This window comes from Podarcis tiliguerta, assembly GCF_965153285.1.
Source record: "Podarcis tiliguerta genome assembly, chromosome: 2".
NCBI lineage: Eukaryota > Metazoa > Chordata > Lepidosauria > Squamata > Lacertidae > Podarcis > Podarcis tiliguerta.
The window spans coordinates 72,690,157-72,707,814 of record NC_139535.1 but is presented as its reverse complement, the minus strand read 5'-3'; the positions used below and the strand labels follow the sequence as shown (position 1 = coordinate 72,707,814).

General features: G+C 46.3%; 1 protein-coding gene across 3 annotated transcripts in view; it reads left to right on the top strand.

Moving 5' to 3' along the window:
• STK10 (serine/threonine kinase 10) overlaps nucleotides 1-17,658 on the top strand; it is a 68,373-nt gene that overhangs the window by 12,414 nt on the left and 38,301 nt on the right. For 2 of the 3 annotated variants that reach the window (XR_014508757.1, XM_083430732.1), the window contains exon 2: nucleotides 13,753-13,917. Coding sequence is in view for 1 of the 3 variants with exons in the window: in XM_083430732.1 (XP_083286858.1) it covers nucleotides 13,753-13,917 (165 nt within the window). In the remaining 2 variants the exon portion in view is untranslated. Of the gene's footprint in view, nucleotides 1-5,840; nucleotides 5,897-13,752; nucleotides 13,918-17,658 lie in introns of those variants that run through there. The other variant, XM_083430734.1, reaches the window with a different exon arrangement.

Genomic DNA, 17,658 nt, shown 5'->3' with positions numbered 1-17,658 from the left:
AGAAATAATAGGTAAAGGTAAACATAGCCAGCAAAAACCTGTTGGAATGAAAATCTGGCACTGTCATTTTCACCTGATGGTTTTTTAAATGTACCCATTACCACTTTTATTCAAACAATATCCATCTCTCCACTCTGTTGTCTTCTCCAGTTCTTCCTGACCTCTTTTACTGTCTCCCCCACCCGAGTGACAAAAACCTACCTAACTCAGTATAAATAAAAGCAGGTTTTTAAGCTACATGAGCAACAGTATAATATCTTCTTATACTCTATTCGAGACAGTAAAATTGTGACTGCTTTCATACAACCACTAGATAATTATCCTTTCCTATATGCAGCTGAATACTAAATATTTGCTCAAATGCACTTTCAGCCGGCAAGCATACCCATCACTTCACCTCTGTGGTCGGTGGATTACTGAAATTGGGAAGAGGTCAGGGTTTCTGGCTGAAAGTTCCCATATAGCAGTGTGTCTGAAGCTCTGTACTGTTGTCCAAGTTTTATTTGGAATTGTGTTTGTAAATAGGACCGCTTTCCACTGCCGTGGTTCCCACCCTGGGACCCATTGAAGAAGGCCTGCTTTTGGGAAGGGGGCACTACCAGTTCACAGTAGAACTGTGGTGGAGAAGATTTCTCATAATTGGAGGAAGAGAAGTGGAAGAACTAATCTTGCCACAAGGACCTACTTAATCTGACACATTTCTGGCATGTTAGACAAAGAGTAAACAAAAACATAACCTCACTGTAGCATTGGCTGCCTAAACCCCATTCCCTTGTACTGACTCATGTTGGCCGTGCAACCCTCTGCTCAGCAATGTGGTTCCAAAGAAGTCAGTTGCAATGAGTTGCTAGGAAACATCTAGCAAGTAGGGGAAATTGCCCTCTTGATCAAATATTCTTCCTCATCCCTACACCCCAAAACACCCACCACACACCCACACATACCCTTCTACAGGCCAGGTTTCCTCCTAAGAGGAGTGGGACACAGCTCAGTAGTAGAACACATGTTTTGCATGCTGAAGGATGCATGTTGAAGCGCAAGTCTCCGAACATTTTCATGGTGGTTCACTCCTGTAATAATAATAATAATAATAATAATTTTTATTTATATCCCGCCCTCCCCAGCCGAAGCCAGGCTCAGGGCGGCTAACAACAATAAAACAGTACAAAAGTACAACACAAACAACACTCTAAAATCATTCAATATAAAATTAATTAATTCAAGCCACTGGCAACCATTGGGCCAGAGCTCTGCGAAGATAACCGAGGGAGGGAGTCAGGCTGTGCCCTGGCCAAAGGCCTGGTGGAACAGTTCTGTGTTGCAGGCCCTGCGGAAAGATGTCAAGTCCCGCAGGGCCCTGGTCTCTTGTGACAGAGTGTTCCACCAGATCGGAGCCACGGCCGAAAAAGCCCTGGCTCTAGTTGAGGCCAGCCTAACTTCTCTGTGGCCTGGGACCTTCAAGATGTTTTTATTTGAAGACCGCAAGTTTCTCTGTGGGGCATACCAGGAGAGGCGGTCCCGTAGGTACGAGGGTCCTAGGCCGTATAGGGCTTTAAAGGTTAAAACCAGCACCTTAAACCTGATCCTGTACTCCACCGGGAGCCAGTGCAGCTGGTATAGCACCGGGTGAATGTGATCTCGCAGCGAAGACCCCGTAAGGAGTCTCGCTGCAGCATTCTGCACCCCTCTGGAGTTTCTGGGTCAGTCTCAAGGGCAGCCCCACGTAGAGCGAGTTACAATAATCCAGTCTGGAGGTGACCGTCGCGTGGATCACAGTGGCTAGGTCAGGGCGAGAGAGGTAAGGAGCCAACTGCTTAGCTTGGCGGAGATGGAAAAATGCCGCCTTTGTTGTAGCTGCAATCTGCGCCTCCATGGAAAGGGAGGTGTCGAAGATTACACCCAAACTCTGTACACAATTCCTCTTTCCCTTCCTCTGTTCTAGAATGGATTGTGTTAAAAACAAACTAAGCATTCTCGCTACCTGTCACCATACAGCCTTGTGCCACTTCTCCAAGTCGGTGCACACAACACGGTGAGCCCAAACTATGGCTTAGAGAGAACATGTGTGCTCCCTGAGCAGTGCTTGTAACCCTTTGCTTCTCCCGGCTCCTTTCTACTGCTGTGTCACTCTGAGATAAGCCAAGGTTTGGCTTAGCATGTCATCCAAGCTGAGATGTCGCTAGGCTCTTCCCTCACTACCCGTGAGCATATGCCTAGGCTAATGTACGTAGGATTGCAGCTTGAATGTTCCTCATGCTACAAAACTCCCTTCAGACAACGCATTGGAGAGAGAGACGACCCTTATCCACAATTAGGAGAGCATACTGGATCAGACCAATGGCCCATCTAGTCCAGCATCCTGATCTCACAGGTGCCAACTTGATGCTTGTGGGATCTGAGCACAAGAGCATTCTTTGCCTCCTGGGGTCTCCAGCAACTGGCATTTTGGAAGCATTGCTTCCTCTTTTTGCAATAAGGGAGTTTGTTACATCTCGTTTGTGACTTTGACCTTAGAATGCTGTGGAGGAGCCAATCAGTGAACACTCCCAGACATTGCAGAGCATTCAGTGATGGGATTCTCCCCTGCATTCTGAGGTGAAAGGCACGGAAGGGCTGTGCTGTGGGTTCCCCCACCCCTCAAAGGTACAGATTGACTAGAATGCCTTTGAAGTTCTTCACTGCCCCTCTTGGCAGCAGGTAAATTATTACCTATAGTTCTGAACTCCTTTCCAGGCTCTGAACATTCTTTGCACATTCTTTGGCTCATGTGTAAGTATGATTCATTTCAGAGCTGTCAGCAGTTAACTTCATTATGTGGTGCTGTAATTGTTACTAGCATTTTTAAAGATCTCACTCCATTATTTGGACTACACAGATAAAATGTGCTGGAACCCATTACTTCCAATGAATTTATCAACATGGCATAGGAGTAAAAGTTTGAGAGATGACACTTGATTCTTCCAAAAAAAGATGAAATTCTTGTTGAATCAATGCTGATCACAGCTTAGCTTCTGTTCCGTGGATGCTCTGAGGAAATGCCACTCCCTGTTCTCATCTAATGACCTTTTCCCAAACCACTTCTCTAAAACCTCCATAATGAGTTATTATTAAGAATGTGCACCCTTGCTTTGAACTCATCTTGTTTTGTATGGATGTGTGCCTATATCTCTTTATCTCTTTATGTATATACTGGCAAAGTCAGTCACCTTTCCAGGATTGTTTACATGCAGTGGTATATATGAGCATAGCCATCCCTTGGAAAGTAATGGTATGTATTCCAGAATGTGGTGAAAAATGGGGGCATGCATTTTAAATAAATAGTTACCTCTTAAGTTATCACCTAATTTAAGTGTTTCCCTCTATATATTCAGCTGAATGTTGAGGCTTCTTGGTTACTGCTTGCTGTACTGTAATGTACTGCAAGGTAAACATGTTCATTGTTGGGATACTCTAACATAGCATCAATTTCAAACTCTCTTATGATCTGGCTGTAGGGTCACACTGAGGTAATCAGAAAGCAATTAACCATCTTGGTGTCCTCCTGTGATAATCTGAACGATCAATTACTTGATGTATTGTGAGCAGGGGCGTGTAGCATGCAAAGATTTGTTCGTTCCAAAGAAAACTGCTTTGGTTTGGTGCTTCATATTGACAGCTTGCTTTGGTTAGGATCCCTAACCTCCCTCATTGCAGAGTCTCTGGTTCTGTAGGCACTCCCATTTAACAATTACTTCTCTAGCACGTCTTGTTTTGCTTGTATGTGTTAACAGAAGGTCCTTCAAGGCCTCTGTGGGAGCATTGCTTGAAACATGAGCATTTCTGGCGCGGCATGGGGCATGGAATCCATCTTAGAAACAAACCTTTTGAATGGATTTGCCACCCTCTGGACCCCACAATATGTTCTGTGGTGATTCTGAATTGCAGGGGTAAAGTGGGGGAATCTATTTTGATCTTTGACCTGGAACCTTGTGCAATTTAGTATCAGTACTTCTGCATTCTTCAAAATGCTTTCTTGCTTTACTGGAACCTAGAGAAGCTTTCACCTTGGGCAATTTTGAGGCGGAGGCATAGTGGTGGATTGCAGTTTCTTCATCTTCTCAACACACACCCACACACACACCCCGGCAAAAAAAATAAATGGACAGTTTCTATTCCTTATTTGTATACTGAACAGTAGCATATGCTCTACCACCAAAATATCATTTCATGAACACAGTATCCTTTCCTGTGCTAGGAGAATAACAGGATAATAGCTGCTATTTCTCTCCAGGACTACACCCTAAATGGTGTCCTCTTAATCAGCAGAACTTGATGTTTAGATTCACATGCATTGTTTGCAGTTCAGTGAATGATTTCTAAATATTATTTTTCACTCTGGCTCTTTTTTTTTTGTCATTAGTCTTCCAAATTCTGCTGGGTGGGCGCATTGCGTTGTACCACAGAGAGCTGTGCTTCAGGGTTTTGAATCTTTAAACTCTGAAAAGTGGTCCCCTACAAGCAAAACAGCTTGGCTGCCACACTGTAGTCATGACTATGTTATCTAATGCTATGCACCTTTTCACAGAATAATCCTTTTAACCTGATAAATGCACTTGTTGTAGAGGGTGTCTGAATGTACTCCAAGAAAATCTCCCTTGCCCTGAAATCATTCCCCCTGCTTAAAATGTAAATTGAAATTTTCAGGAGTATGTGTGGACTTCCTTTGAATTAATCAGATGAGATGATCTGAAAGGCAGCAGCTGCTGTTGGCCCAAACTCCGAAGGAGATCATCATTTCATTCCTTTACTCTCAATGAAACACAGTGGCTGACTGCTGAACTTGACCGAACCCTTTTTTTCCAAATGGGAATGTAATTTACAGAAAGACAAGTGTTATGTTCAGAGCAATCAATTTGGCTGGGAATTTCCAGGTTTTAAAAAAGTCAGCTGCACCCCCAAAGGAATGCAGCATGTAAATGTGACCTATGAAACAATTCACAAATCTGACCATTGATAAACAACCATCCGCCATTGCCTAGTGAACAACAAAGTAACACTTTATAAAGCTCAAAAAAGCAACATTCTGATTGCCACATATTAATCAAGACATGCTATGTGACCTAGAACAACCAAACTCATGGCAATAGAAGGAAATGGTCGTTTTAGACTCATGGTGATTAAAAACAAAACAGAACCATGAGGAGCAGCCCTTCTAAGAAGTGAAGCTACTATTGCCACTGTTACTACATGCACAATGTTTGCAGCATGGATCAATAACCAATTGTGAGCCACAGTGTCATTGTGCATCATGTCCATAAAAGGAAAGGAGGCATTATACACTTGTCTAGATAATGCAGAGCCATTCCTTGCCACTCCACAACAATCCTTAAGCAAGGAGTAAGGGAGTGTGCTTGTATCTCTGAAAGGGAGAATGCAGCCAATTATCAACCAATAAAGATCTCTTGGGACCAGATTATGGTGTCTCCTCCCAGCAAATACTTGCAGATGGCTCTCATAACTAACAACCAAATTCCGAACTGAACTAAAGATAGTGTTCCTAGAACAAGAGTGAGTGTGTGGGGCCGTGGCCTAAAAAGACTAATGTGATTTTCGTTGGCATCCACAGAAGCAAAGGAAAGAATGCAACATTGCAGTCTTCCGATCGTTCCATCAGCCATCCATCTAGGGATGCTATAGCAGTGGCTTTTCTGTAGTGACAGGCAGTTGGACAACTTGCCTCTTGAGATCCCTTCCAACTCTGATTCTCCGACAGCCTATGATATGCAGTCTTGATGAGGCAATGCAGTTCCATGAGCCTGTGGCATTCTGTGATGTTTTATTTCTCCTTTGATACAGAGTGCTCCCTGGCTCTACCAGGACAAAGAATATTTACATACTTGTGGGGAGGAATCACTAAGTAAGTCTTATTTGTGCACTCTGCAGTGCCTTGTTAATCCTGAACATTTTGCTTATTTACTTCTATTTTTATCCTTGTACACAGAAGGCTGTGTGCTTTCCATCTCTGGTACTTAGAACACATGCACACGCACACACAGTGCTTTAGGTGCTCAGGATCACCTAAAGTTATCAACATTACCTAGTAGCAGCATACCGTATTTTTCGTCCTATAGGACGCACTTTTTCCCCTCTAAAAATGAAGGGGAAATCTGTGTGCGTCCTATGGGGCGAATACAGGCTTTCGCTGAAGCACCGACCCCTCTCACTCTCCAGGCTTCATGAAGCTATCAGCAAGCCTGGGGAGCCCTGTGGGAGTTCCCGCAGGGCTCCCTAGGCTGCGGATAGCAGCCTGCTGCACGGAGCGCAGGCTCGGGGGACAAGCTCAGGGGACAGCGGGGAGGCGCAGTGCCGCCATCCCACTGTCCCCCGACCTGATTTGGGGGGGGAAATAAAGGGGAAAAAGGTTTACTTTATTTTCCCTCCCAAAAAAACTAAGTGCGTCCTATGGGACGGAGCGTCCTATGGGACGAAAAATACGGTAAGTAGGGAACAAGCATTCACTGTCCCAGTAAGTGCTGCTTCAATGTAGTAGGTGCTCTTGCAACCATGGAAGAGATGCCACTCTTGCTTTTACAGTCTTGTGCTGCTAGCAGCTAGTATGCACACACACTGATTTTTAGAAGATCAGTTCAGATTTAAATATTCATTCATATGAAAGCTGACCGTATGTTGGACTGCTTGCACTGTTTTCTTAAAATGGAACTGCTGTGGTTCATAATCCAGCTGGCTTTGGGCAGCTTATATTTCTGGCACACGGGCACTCACCTGCTGAGTTCTCAGTATGATTTTAGATCTTTGAACATTACTGATTTCTTTTTTTAAAAAAATCCTTTGAAGGGAGTTTTGCTGTCTGAAGGGGAGGGAGAAAGGGAAGGTGCTTAATCTTCCAATCTGAATGTCAGCATTTTTCCTGGCTGGTTGTTCACAATAGGCATGAAGCAAAGAAAGGGCTTCTGTATAAATCACTCCTTTATTTTTAACAGTGGGGGAACACTATGGAGGCATTTTTTGGCGTCCGTCAGGCAAAACTCCTTTTTAAAACTAGTAAGAGAGGTTTTAAGTGGTCCAAAATACCACTGGATAACCGGTTTAGTCACAATGGCCACTTTTTTTCTTCTCTGCCCATTTAAAGCTCTTCAGGCAACACTTCACAACAAAATGTTCTAGAAGGCGCTATTTAGTAAAACATTTAATGGTGTCACAAAACACAAAAAACAATAGACATTTCCATGGTACTGGCACAACTCATTTCCATAGCCACCCGCTGATAAATTACAGTGGTACCTCAGGTTAAGTACTTAATTCGTTCCGGAGGTCCGTTCTTAACCTGAAACTGTTCTTAACCTGAAGAACCACTTTAGCTAATGGGGCCTCCTGCTGCTGCCGTGCCGCCGGAGCACGATTTCTGTTCTCATCCTGAAGCAAAGTTCTTAACCTGAAGCACTATTTCTGGGTTAACAGAGTCTGTAACCTGAAGCGTCTGTAACCTGAGGTACCACTGTACTTTATTACCTGCTTTTTGCCCACCCGCTAATAAATTACTCCTGGACTGATCCGTTTGGGAAGTGATACAGGACTATCCGAAGATTTCACCAGTTTGTGTTTTTCCCCTTTCTCTTTCCTAGCTGTGCTTTAAGGTCAGGTGTTCTTTGTATTAGGCTACCAGCACAGGAGCAGTGAAGAGCTGCAAGGGTGATACTCTGCCTGGTCTTCTGCCCCTACTAAGCCTCTGAGGAAGGTTCTCGTTATAATATTTTATATTTAAATAATCTCTGAATTATTTCAAACTAGAAACAAAACAAAAAACCCCACAACAAATCTGATTCACTTAATAGTGAATACACAGGTATTGCAATTGTGTGTGTGTCTCCATGTTAACACCTGGGACAGGAGCCCGTATTGACCCTTTCTACATCTGTCATCCATGGTTTGTGAGTCCTGTTTGGAATGTGGCTTTATTGGATAATGTGCAAGAGGTCATTGATAAATGACCCAACTTCTCTCACCATTTACCTCTACCACTTTTATGTGTGCTTCTTGAGTTTTATATTTATTGCAGCTATCTCCCTCCAGGAATGCTATCTTCAAATCTCCCCTCTTCCCTTCATTAAGTAATAAAGATACTGTGCTGCTGGCTCTGGATTGGAACCAACAAAAGTTTAGCACGGACCAAAAAAAATTGCTTGGGAGAATTTTGCAGGTTGGAATGCTGTGGGTGACTTGAATATGTGACCACTCTAAACTTAGTTATGTGAGTGGCTCAGATGCTTTTGTTTGTTTATGCTAGGTGTGGATCCAAGCTATGGATGTCCCAAATGAGAAAATAAGTTCAAGAGAGATTCCCCCCACCCCAACCAAAGATCACAGATGTGGCACATCCAGGAGATCAATTCTACCAGAGGGCAATCCAAGTGACCTCCCTATTCACCATCCTCCCTGGTTTCTTGTTTCATGATATCAGCCTTCCGCTGGTGGTCATAAGAGCAGCATCACTGTTGTCCTACAAGGCAGCAGAGTGTTCTAAATACAGGCTTGTTCCCCCCAGTCATTGTTTCGCTTCCTCTGAAATGAAAACAGCTAGGCTGGCTCTGGCTGCTGGCTCAAAAGGTTCCTCTGGCTCCAGGCTGGCTTCCGTTGAACTGTGACTTTGCAAGTTCCTCTAGTAGCAGGCAGTGCTTCATCATCTCCTCTGCCTCGTTTGTTTTGCAGCAGGGGATGGGGGTTCCCCTCTTTTTGATAGTGCTTGGGGTTTATTATCCAGACCTTTATGCTCTTCTGCACAGATGCCAAAATGCTGCTTTTAATAATGCTTTTAACTGTAATGCATTTATGTGTGTTTTCATTAATATTGGCTTCTTCATGCACACCTCCCCTAATAGGTACATTTCTGTACACCTTTTTTTAGGTGCAGAACTGCACTGCAGAATTCAAAGAGGTGTGCATTTTGAAGGATAGCTGCCTTTTGGTTTGCATATGGTTTCCAGAAGTGTTAATTAAGTAGATTCATATTCAAAACCCAAACCAAACCAAATTTCTCCCTCATCCGTAATCCATGTGTATGTGTAGGCTTAGCTGCAGCAGTGCCATTAGATGATCACCAACTTGGATGGCTTGAAAAGAGAGTTAGACAAATCCGTGGAGAAGGCAGCTATCAATGGCTAATAGCTGCAATGGCTCTGCTCTGCCTCCACAGTCAGAGAGGCAGGAATGCTTCTGAATACCAGTCACTGGAAACCGCAAGAGGAGAGTGTTCTCCTGCGCTCATGTCCAGCTTGCAGGCTTCCCACAGACACCTGGTTGGACACTGTGAGAGCAGGATGCTGGACTAGATGGGCCAAAGGCCTGATCCAGCAAAGCTCTTAGTATGTTCTTATAAGGAAACAGGCTCAAACTGTCTCTTTTTGTTCTGTCCAGTGCAGCTATCGCACAGCATAGGCTTCCTTTCCCACACACCTCAAGTGTGAGTCCAGAACTGGAGGAATTTGCTACGCTGCGGACGCCTTCCAAGAAGCTTAATTGAAAAGGAAGCTTCTTCTAGTAGCTCTCCTCTAAAAACAAGCTGTGTAAACCACGGAAGGAAAGGCAGGGCTCTTGCAAGGGGCTTGCAGTTCCTCACAAGTGAAACCTCTGTTAATAACAGTCGGCTCTTGAATTCTAGCAGCGGTCCTGAGGGGAATGGGTGGTGCCTGCATTTCTCTTCAGCAGTTTGTGGCGAAATGCCCCACCTCACAAGCAGGCCTAATGCCCCGCCTCATAACTGTTTGCACCCACTATCTGATCATCATCATCATCATCATTATTGTTATCCATGGCTCTTGTAGCGAACTCATTCTCCAAGTGTGTAGATCCTTATGGATCCAAGACAGCACCACCCACACAGCAGAGGGAAGTATCCGCAGGCTCAGCTGGAAGGGGAATTCCATGTTTGGCAGATAAACACAAATCTTTGGGTGGGTGGAAAGGAAAATTAGGGGGCTTGTTTGCAGGGGATGGAGGGGGTGGGAAAGTGGGAGGCAGGGAAAATGAAATGGAGTGTTGTGGTGTGGCTGGCTAGCTGGACAGGAGCACTCCACACGTCAACATTTTGTTGCAGGTATGAAGAACCTGGGGGTGGCAGTTTCCCTTTTCGTAAGGGTCCTCCCCCCTCCAAGAAAAAAAAACATGATTGACTGCTCAGACTGAGCCTGCTGACAAACCCTAGACCAGTCGAAGGCCCATACAGTGGTACCTTGGGTTACATATGCTTCAGGTTACAGACGTTTCAGGTTACAGACTCCGCTAACCCAGAAATAGTACCTCAGGTTAAGAACTTTGCTTCAGGATGAGAACAGAAATCATGTGGTGGCGGCGCGGCGGCAGCAGGAGGCCTCATTAGCTAAAGTGGTGCTTCAGGTTAAGAACAGTTTCAGGTTAAGTATGAACCTCTGGAACAAATTAAGTACTTAACCTGAGGTACCACTGTATTATCTTCTGGGCTACCTTCCGAGGACTAAGGCCCAGGGGTGGGCGAGACCAGAGGCAAAAGTGGGCAGAGCAACAAACATAAAATGTTTCATACAGAAAGGTCGTTTTTACACACAGTCATCTATGCCTCCATCCAGACGAGCAAGAAGTATCTGAGTTCAAGGACACAATTCCGCCAGGCAAAAATACTTGGTGTTTGAAGCAGGGCTGGTGAGGCGTATGGCCTGAGGAGAGGGAGCCTGACCGTGGGAGAATACCAAGGGCCACATTTGGCCCCTGGTCCTGAGGTTCTCTACCCCTGCTCTAGACTGTCAAGCAGCTTGTGGGGTTTCTAAGTCCTATAAAGTTCTTCTGTCCAGCCCAATTCTCGTGAGGATAAAGAAGAAAAGTTATGTAATTTTACTGTACCGGAGGGCTCCACATTGTACTGAACCTTGTGGACTCTCCTTGGAAAGACAAGGGCTAGCTTAAGAACAATTAGGTCTTAGCACATGAGGATTCCAGAAAGAACTTCCAGAGAGAAAACTTTTTAATCAATTAAACCAAATGTTAACATATATGAAGAAAGCTTATTTGGAGGGGAGGGGGACTAGGAAGGGGAAAGGAAGGCAAAATTGTTTTCACTTAGCTTGTTCCTTTTTGCGTGCTTGAATAGAGTCTTGTGTTTCAGAGATTGTGCAGAGTTCCAGAGAAGATTGCACGTGAAAGCATCCATTTCTTGTAATGGGTCTCCTGTTCAGCATAATTCTGAAGGAGGACAGGGAAATGCCTCACATTGGGGGGGGGGGGAGAATTTGAGACCAGTGAAAGCTGAGCTCTTTCATCAGACGAAGTATCATGTGTAGCAGTGACAAAGGAAAATCTGTCTCTTGACGCAAGTGGTCTAAGTAGCCAGTCAAGAATTCACTTAGAGCTCAGTTCCACCTTCCTGTGCTTCTGAACTCTCATTGCAGAAGAACTAGCCAACAGTGACGACTGTTAATAAAGGGTTAAATTAGGAAAGTGTATTGGAAAGAAAACTCATAATATTGGCCTCTTCAGAACTTCTCCACAGGGGTTCCAAGTCACAGATCCTATAGGTGGCGCTGATTGGGCTACATCGAATTCTAGGGATTCATCACACAGGTCTCACATCTTCAAATATAGATGCTTCTGGATTGTGTGGGTTTTTTGGATGACTGAGTGTCAGTCACTGGCAGGGATGTAAAAGTCTGAGGTCCTCTGATTTTTAATAAAGCCCAATAAGAAAGGACCCCAGCAAAGAATTCCAGCAACAGACTGCAGTTTTTCCTGCAGTGACTGAGCAGTGACCCTTCTGTTTCAAGTTCTAAACGGAAAAGCGAGCATACTTACAAGTACTTCTCATCCTGCTTTTTTCCGGGTGTTCATGACACTCCTGTAAAGAGCCATATAAGAATGATGGGAGAAGAAGGAGAGGGGAATAGGCCATATCTCTTTCTCCTGGAAAGAAACAGGACTGTGCAAATAATGTGCATGCAACACCCAGCAAAGGCACACTCTCAGCACCAGTCTCCAAAATGTCGTCATCCAGACCGTGCTGGCTTTTACCTCAGAATCGCAGCTGTGTTACCACCGTCAATAGCATGTGCCTGACTCAAGCACACCTTGAGTGTTTATGTTGGGAACTAATCCCTTTGTAAACTCTCCACAGGCTTTCTAAACAGAGACCTAAAAAGAGAAAGCAATAATGTAGATAAAAACTGGTCTCAGTGTTCCTCTAGTAGAAACATAACACATACACATGCCATCTGATGAGTGCCTTGTGCAAGATTCTGCCTGGAAGGTCCTGTCTATGGACAGGCAAAGTTTTATATGCCCCTCCATCTGGAGAATTTATTGTGTACTGAGTACTAGATAATGATCTGGAGTGTATGGTACTGCCCTGTATTTACACAGATTGGTTACCTAATAAGGCTGCTACTAATTTTAGCTGTTGATCTGGGGTGGTGAGAGAGAGAGAGAATATGCGTTTATTTTCCTTAGGAAATCTTGTGCTAAATATCCCGGGTCTGGCAAACCCTGCTTATTCTCTTGCCTGTGGTCGCCTCTGCATTGTGTAAAGAAGAGTTGGCAGGTGGGCAAAGACCGCTGACCCAACATACGATGAGCTGGGAGTTCAGCGAATTCCACTAGCAGATTTCTGAAACTCCTCCACCTGGGGCTGCGATATATGCATTGCCATTCCTCAGTGGATGAAGAGCTGCTAAGGCTTTAAAGGACTTGGTGGATCTTGACTGGCTTATGGCGCCAGATGACTGTATTCAGGCCAGAACTGAAGTCTAGAGGGACACCCTTGACCCACAGAGTTTAATCTGCTTAGATTGCTGTCAAACCAGGGTGCTAGTAGTTCAGACCTACCTGTTGGAGGCCTGGGTTTGAGCCCACCTGCCCCCATTTCTAGTTGCCTTTCCTTCAGCATTTTGTCTGAAGTTGTGCATATTGAGTGGGGATGGTTTAGAAATTTATTGCTTTAATGCTTTGCCTTATCTTGGATATTTCATTTTAACATTTTAACATGTTGATTAGACTATTAGTACATCATTTTACTTGGCACATAACTCTTAACACCCAATAGCACAAATTACACTACCAGCTGTAAAGAAATAGCACCCTGTACAGGGTTCACAGTTGTGCAACTGCTGTGGCAGTATAGCCTGGTTCTCATGTAACACTAAACCATGGCTTAGTGCTGTGTGCATGAGTTGGAGTTAACATGAGCAAAGATTCATGTTTGTATGTGTTCCCGTCTTCTCTTTCCACCTGGCCAGGAGGAAGACTTCTGCGGAGCTGTGTTTTGCTTTGCTTTAATCCTGGCTTTTCTTGTTGTGTGAAACAAACGCTGCCAGATTTCTACTCAACCAAACATAATAGAATCATAGGTTCATAGAACTGCAGAGTTGGAAGGGACCACAAGGGTCATATAGTCCAACCCCCTGCAGTGCAGGAATCTTTTGCCCAATGTGGGACTTGAACCCACAACCCTGCAATTAAGAGTCCTGCTTTACCGACTGAGCTATCCAGCAGTATATCTGGTCAAAACCATGATCTCTGCTTCATGCTACACAAGAACCTGAGATTAAGGGAGAGCAAAAGTAACCTCTGCACAAGTCCCTCTCCTGGCTCACAGGAGAGGGCTGCTTGTATAAGCCCATTGCTTTGCTCATGCACTTGGTTGAAAACCATGGTTTGGTGTCAGGTGTGAACATGGTCCCGATCTTTTTGCTATTGGCAATACTTTCTTACACTGTTTCCTTTACTTTTATGATACAGGCCAAAAACAGAGAGACGGGTGCCTTAGCTGCTGCCAAAGTCATTGAGACCAAGAGTGAAGATGAGCTGGAGGACTACACGGTGGAGATTGAGATCCTTGCAACTTGTGACCACCCTTACATTGTAAAGCTGCTAGGAGCCTTTTATCATGACAGCAAACTATGGGTAAGATTAATACACTGCTCTCTTCTCTTTCAGGTCAAAATAGCCTCTGAACGATGCTAGGAACTTGTGAGCTTGAGAATAAGACATTGGCTGCAAATGAACATAGATTGGCTCCAGGTAGCTTTGTGTAGAAGCCCTGTTGCAAAAGCTACTTACTTGATACCTTAGAACTGCTTGCTGTTTTAGATCTGCTTTATAAAGGCAGTAACAGTTGTGTGTGGAATGCAAGCCTTTAGTTTGTGACCTGTCTACCACAATTCTTTAACCTGTGATAGGTAACTGGGTTTTGTTAAATGACCAGCTTTACCCCCATCTTTATTCCAGAGGCCACTCATTTAGCCAGACTAATACATATCTTACTTTCTTTCTTGTAAAATAAATAAATAAATAAATGCAGCATACTTCTTTTTTTTTGCTCTGCTGCACTGCCTTAAAGGCAAATCTCCATACTAAAATGAAGCTTTGTCTTGGTAATGAATAAAGTAAGTGTTCGTCATGCCAGATTTTGGTATTCCTTGTGGTGAGTGTTCTTTTGAAAGCCTTCAGGAAAGCATAATGTAAGAACAGGTCTTGGGCTTAACGTGATGTCAGGGACGAGCAGGGCGATTGGGAGAGGCAGATGACGGGGAGGATGATCCAGGGGGAGGGGCCAGTGATTTGTGTGGCTCTGTGCTGCCTGTGAGGGGGCTGCCAGGGATGGGGGTAGAGGGGAGACAGGGGAAGTGACTGGACAGTCAGAGACAGGGAGGCGGCGGGAAAGGAGCTGGCGGGTGGGTCTCAGAAGTTGAAGAGCCTTTGGAATCCCCTCCATGCTCAAGGAGGGACTTGAAGCAATGGGAGCAGCTGGATCTGCCTGCCAGGAGAAGCCATCAGGTGCTTGTGTGCCCTGCGTCAAACCAGGGGGTTTAAGAAAGTAGGAATTGGCATGGCTACACTGTTGCTCCAACTGTCTGTGATGGAGCACAGGTCTGCAGAGGCCACAATTTCTTAATCCCTCAAACTAAGGGCCAGAAGCCCAGATAAAAAGGAAAGGGTTTGCCTGGTGCATAAAACTAGACAAAGAGGGTATCAGGTGAGCCTTCCTGAGGAGAACATTCCCAAAGTAAGGAGCCACCACTAAAAAGGCTCGTTCTCATGTTGCCACCCTCCAGATGACCTGTGGAGGGGGCAAGTGGAGAAAGGCCTTAGATGGTGATTGCAGGGTCCAGGTGAGTTCATGTGAGGAAAAGCTTTCAAAATTCGGTGGGGAGGAGTTTGTCTTCAGGTATATGGCCATTTTCTAGAGCCAGTATGAAGGGACAATGTGTTATGCATTTCCTCTTGCAAAGACAGCAGAAAGTATTCAGAGCTTTTCTTTAGAGGGTGTGTATTAAAAACATAATGATGATTGTTTAAAATATTGGCTCTAAGACCTGGAGAGAACCTTTTCCAAAACATTCCTGGCTTTACGATATGGAAATCAAAAGAGATGCATAAAGAAAATGGACCTTGTCCAATCAGAATATATGTAAATGGAAGAAATTACCCAAGTTCACCTAATTATTAGTGAAAAGATGGTTGGTGGGTATGGGCTTTTTGGAAGGAAGTACCGTATTTTTCGCCCTATAAGACGCACTTTTTCCCCTCCAAAAATGAAGGGGAAATCTGGGTGCGTCTTATGGGGCGAATGCAGGCATCGCGGACCTCTCCGCCAGCAGCGGGAGCGCTCCCGCTGCTGGCGGAGGGGTGCCTGCATGCCGAAGCCTGCGCGCGCTGAGCTCAGCGCGCCCAGGCTTCGCGGACCTCTCCGCTAGCAGCGGGAACGCTCCCGCTGCTGGCGGAGAGGTGCCTGCATGCCGAAGCCTGCGCGCGCTGAGCTCAGCGCGCCCAGGCTTCGCGGACCTCTCCGCTAGCAGCGGGAACGCTCCCGCTGCTGGCGGAGAGGTGCCTGCATGCCGAAGCCTGCGCGCGCTGAGCTCAGCGCGCCCAGGCTTCGCGGACCTCTCCGCTAGCAGCGGGAACGCTCCCGCTGCTGGCGGAGAGGTGCCTGCATGCCGAAGCCTGCGCGCGCTGAGCTCAGCGCGCCCAGGCTTCGCGGACCTCTCCGCTAGCAGCGGGAGCGCTCCCGCTGCTGGCGGAGACGTGCCTGCATGCCGAAGCCTGCGCGCGCTGAGCTCAGCGCGCCCAGGCTTCGCGGACCTCTCCGCTAGCAGCGGGAACGCTCCCGCTGCTGGCAGAGAGGTGCCTGCATGCCGAAGCCTGCGCGCGCTGAGCTCAGCGCGCCCAGGCTTCGCGGACCTCTCCGCTAGCAGCGGGAACGCTCCCGCTGCTGGCGGAGAGGTGCCTGCATGCCGAAGCCTGCGCGCGCTGAGCTCAGCGCGCCCAGGCTTCGCGGACCTCTCCGCTAGCAGCGGGAACGCTCCCGCTGCTGGCGGAGAGGTGCCTGCATGCCGAAGCCTGCGCGCGCTGAGCTCAGCGCGCCCAGGCTTCGCGGACCTCTCCGCTAGCAGCGGGAACGCTCCCGCTGCTGGCGGAGAGGTGCCTGCATGCCGAAGCCTGCGCGCGCTGAGCTCAGCGCGCCCAGGCTTCGCGGACCTCTCCGCTAGCAGCGGGAACGCTCCCGCTGCTGGCGGAGAGGTGCCTGCATGCCGAAGCCTGCGCGCGCTGAGCTCAGCGCGCCCAGGCTTCGCGGACCTCTCCGCTAGCAGCGGGAACGCTCCCGCTGCTGGCGGAGAGGTGCCTGCATGCCGAAGCCTGCGCGCGCTGAGCTCAGCGCGCCCAGGCTTCGCGGACCTCTCCGCTAGCAGCGGGAGCCAGCACTGGGCTCCCACGGCTTGCAGAGAGCTGCCTGTTTGGGGGCTGGGGTCGGGGGAAGCTCGGGCTTCCCCAACCCCGCGCCTGGGGGGGAAATAATTTTTTTCCTTTATTTCCCCCCCAAAAAACTAGGTGCGTCTTATGGGACGGTGCGTCCTATAGGGCGAAAAATACGGTATTTAAGCAACGCGATTGGAGTGGGCTACAGGGACAAGGAGGGGAATGACTCACATGGTAGCTTCTCTCCCCAGCTGCCTAGAACATTGATTTTAATCACATTTTCTTGGAAGGAGACACACTTGCTTAAAGATATGCAATCGCTGTATTCAGCCTTTTCTAGAAAGCCGTAAAAGATCTAGGTCTTTTCTTTTTTTTTTAAGTTATTGGCATGCTGAACTGGTAAGTTGCATAAAAAATGGCTCAAAGGGGATGTTGTGGGTGGAACAGGTAGCATCTTGCCTGCTCCTGCTTTATTCATTGTGGTGGCCTATCACTCCTGATACAGGAACAGCTATGAACAATGGCTTCCACGTTTCAAATAAGACGTTAGCAGTTGGGGGGCTTTGCTCAGTTTTGCAATAGAAAATGCATCTGACTCCCACTTGCAAGCTGTTGCAGTTTTTGGCTCTTATATTTATTCTTCAGACCTTTTTCTCTTGCATGATGGCTTTTTCATGCACAACCCTAAAATGCTTTTCAGTCTCTCTTCCATTTGTCTGTCCGTGTGGGTGCTGTTTATAATGAGGTTCAAATCAGGAAAGAACCATTTTAGTGCATATTCTAGACCACACAGATTTTATGGTCATGTTTACAGGCCGAAGAGAGTTTCCTTCACTCTTTCCTGCAGATTTGTAACGGTGAAAGTAAAATGTGTACCGTATTTATCAAGTGAGGTGTGCTTTCTTTTCAAGAGCATTAGAAAAAAGCTAATATCCAATTTTCTTTAAA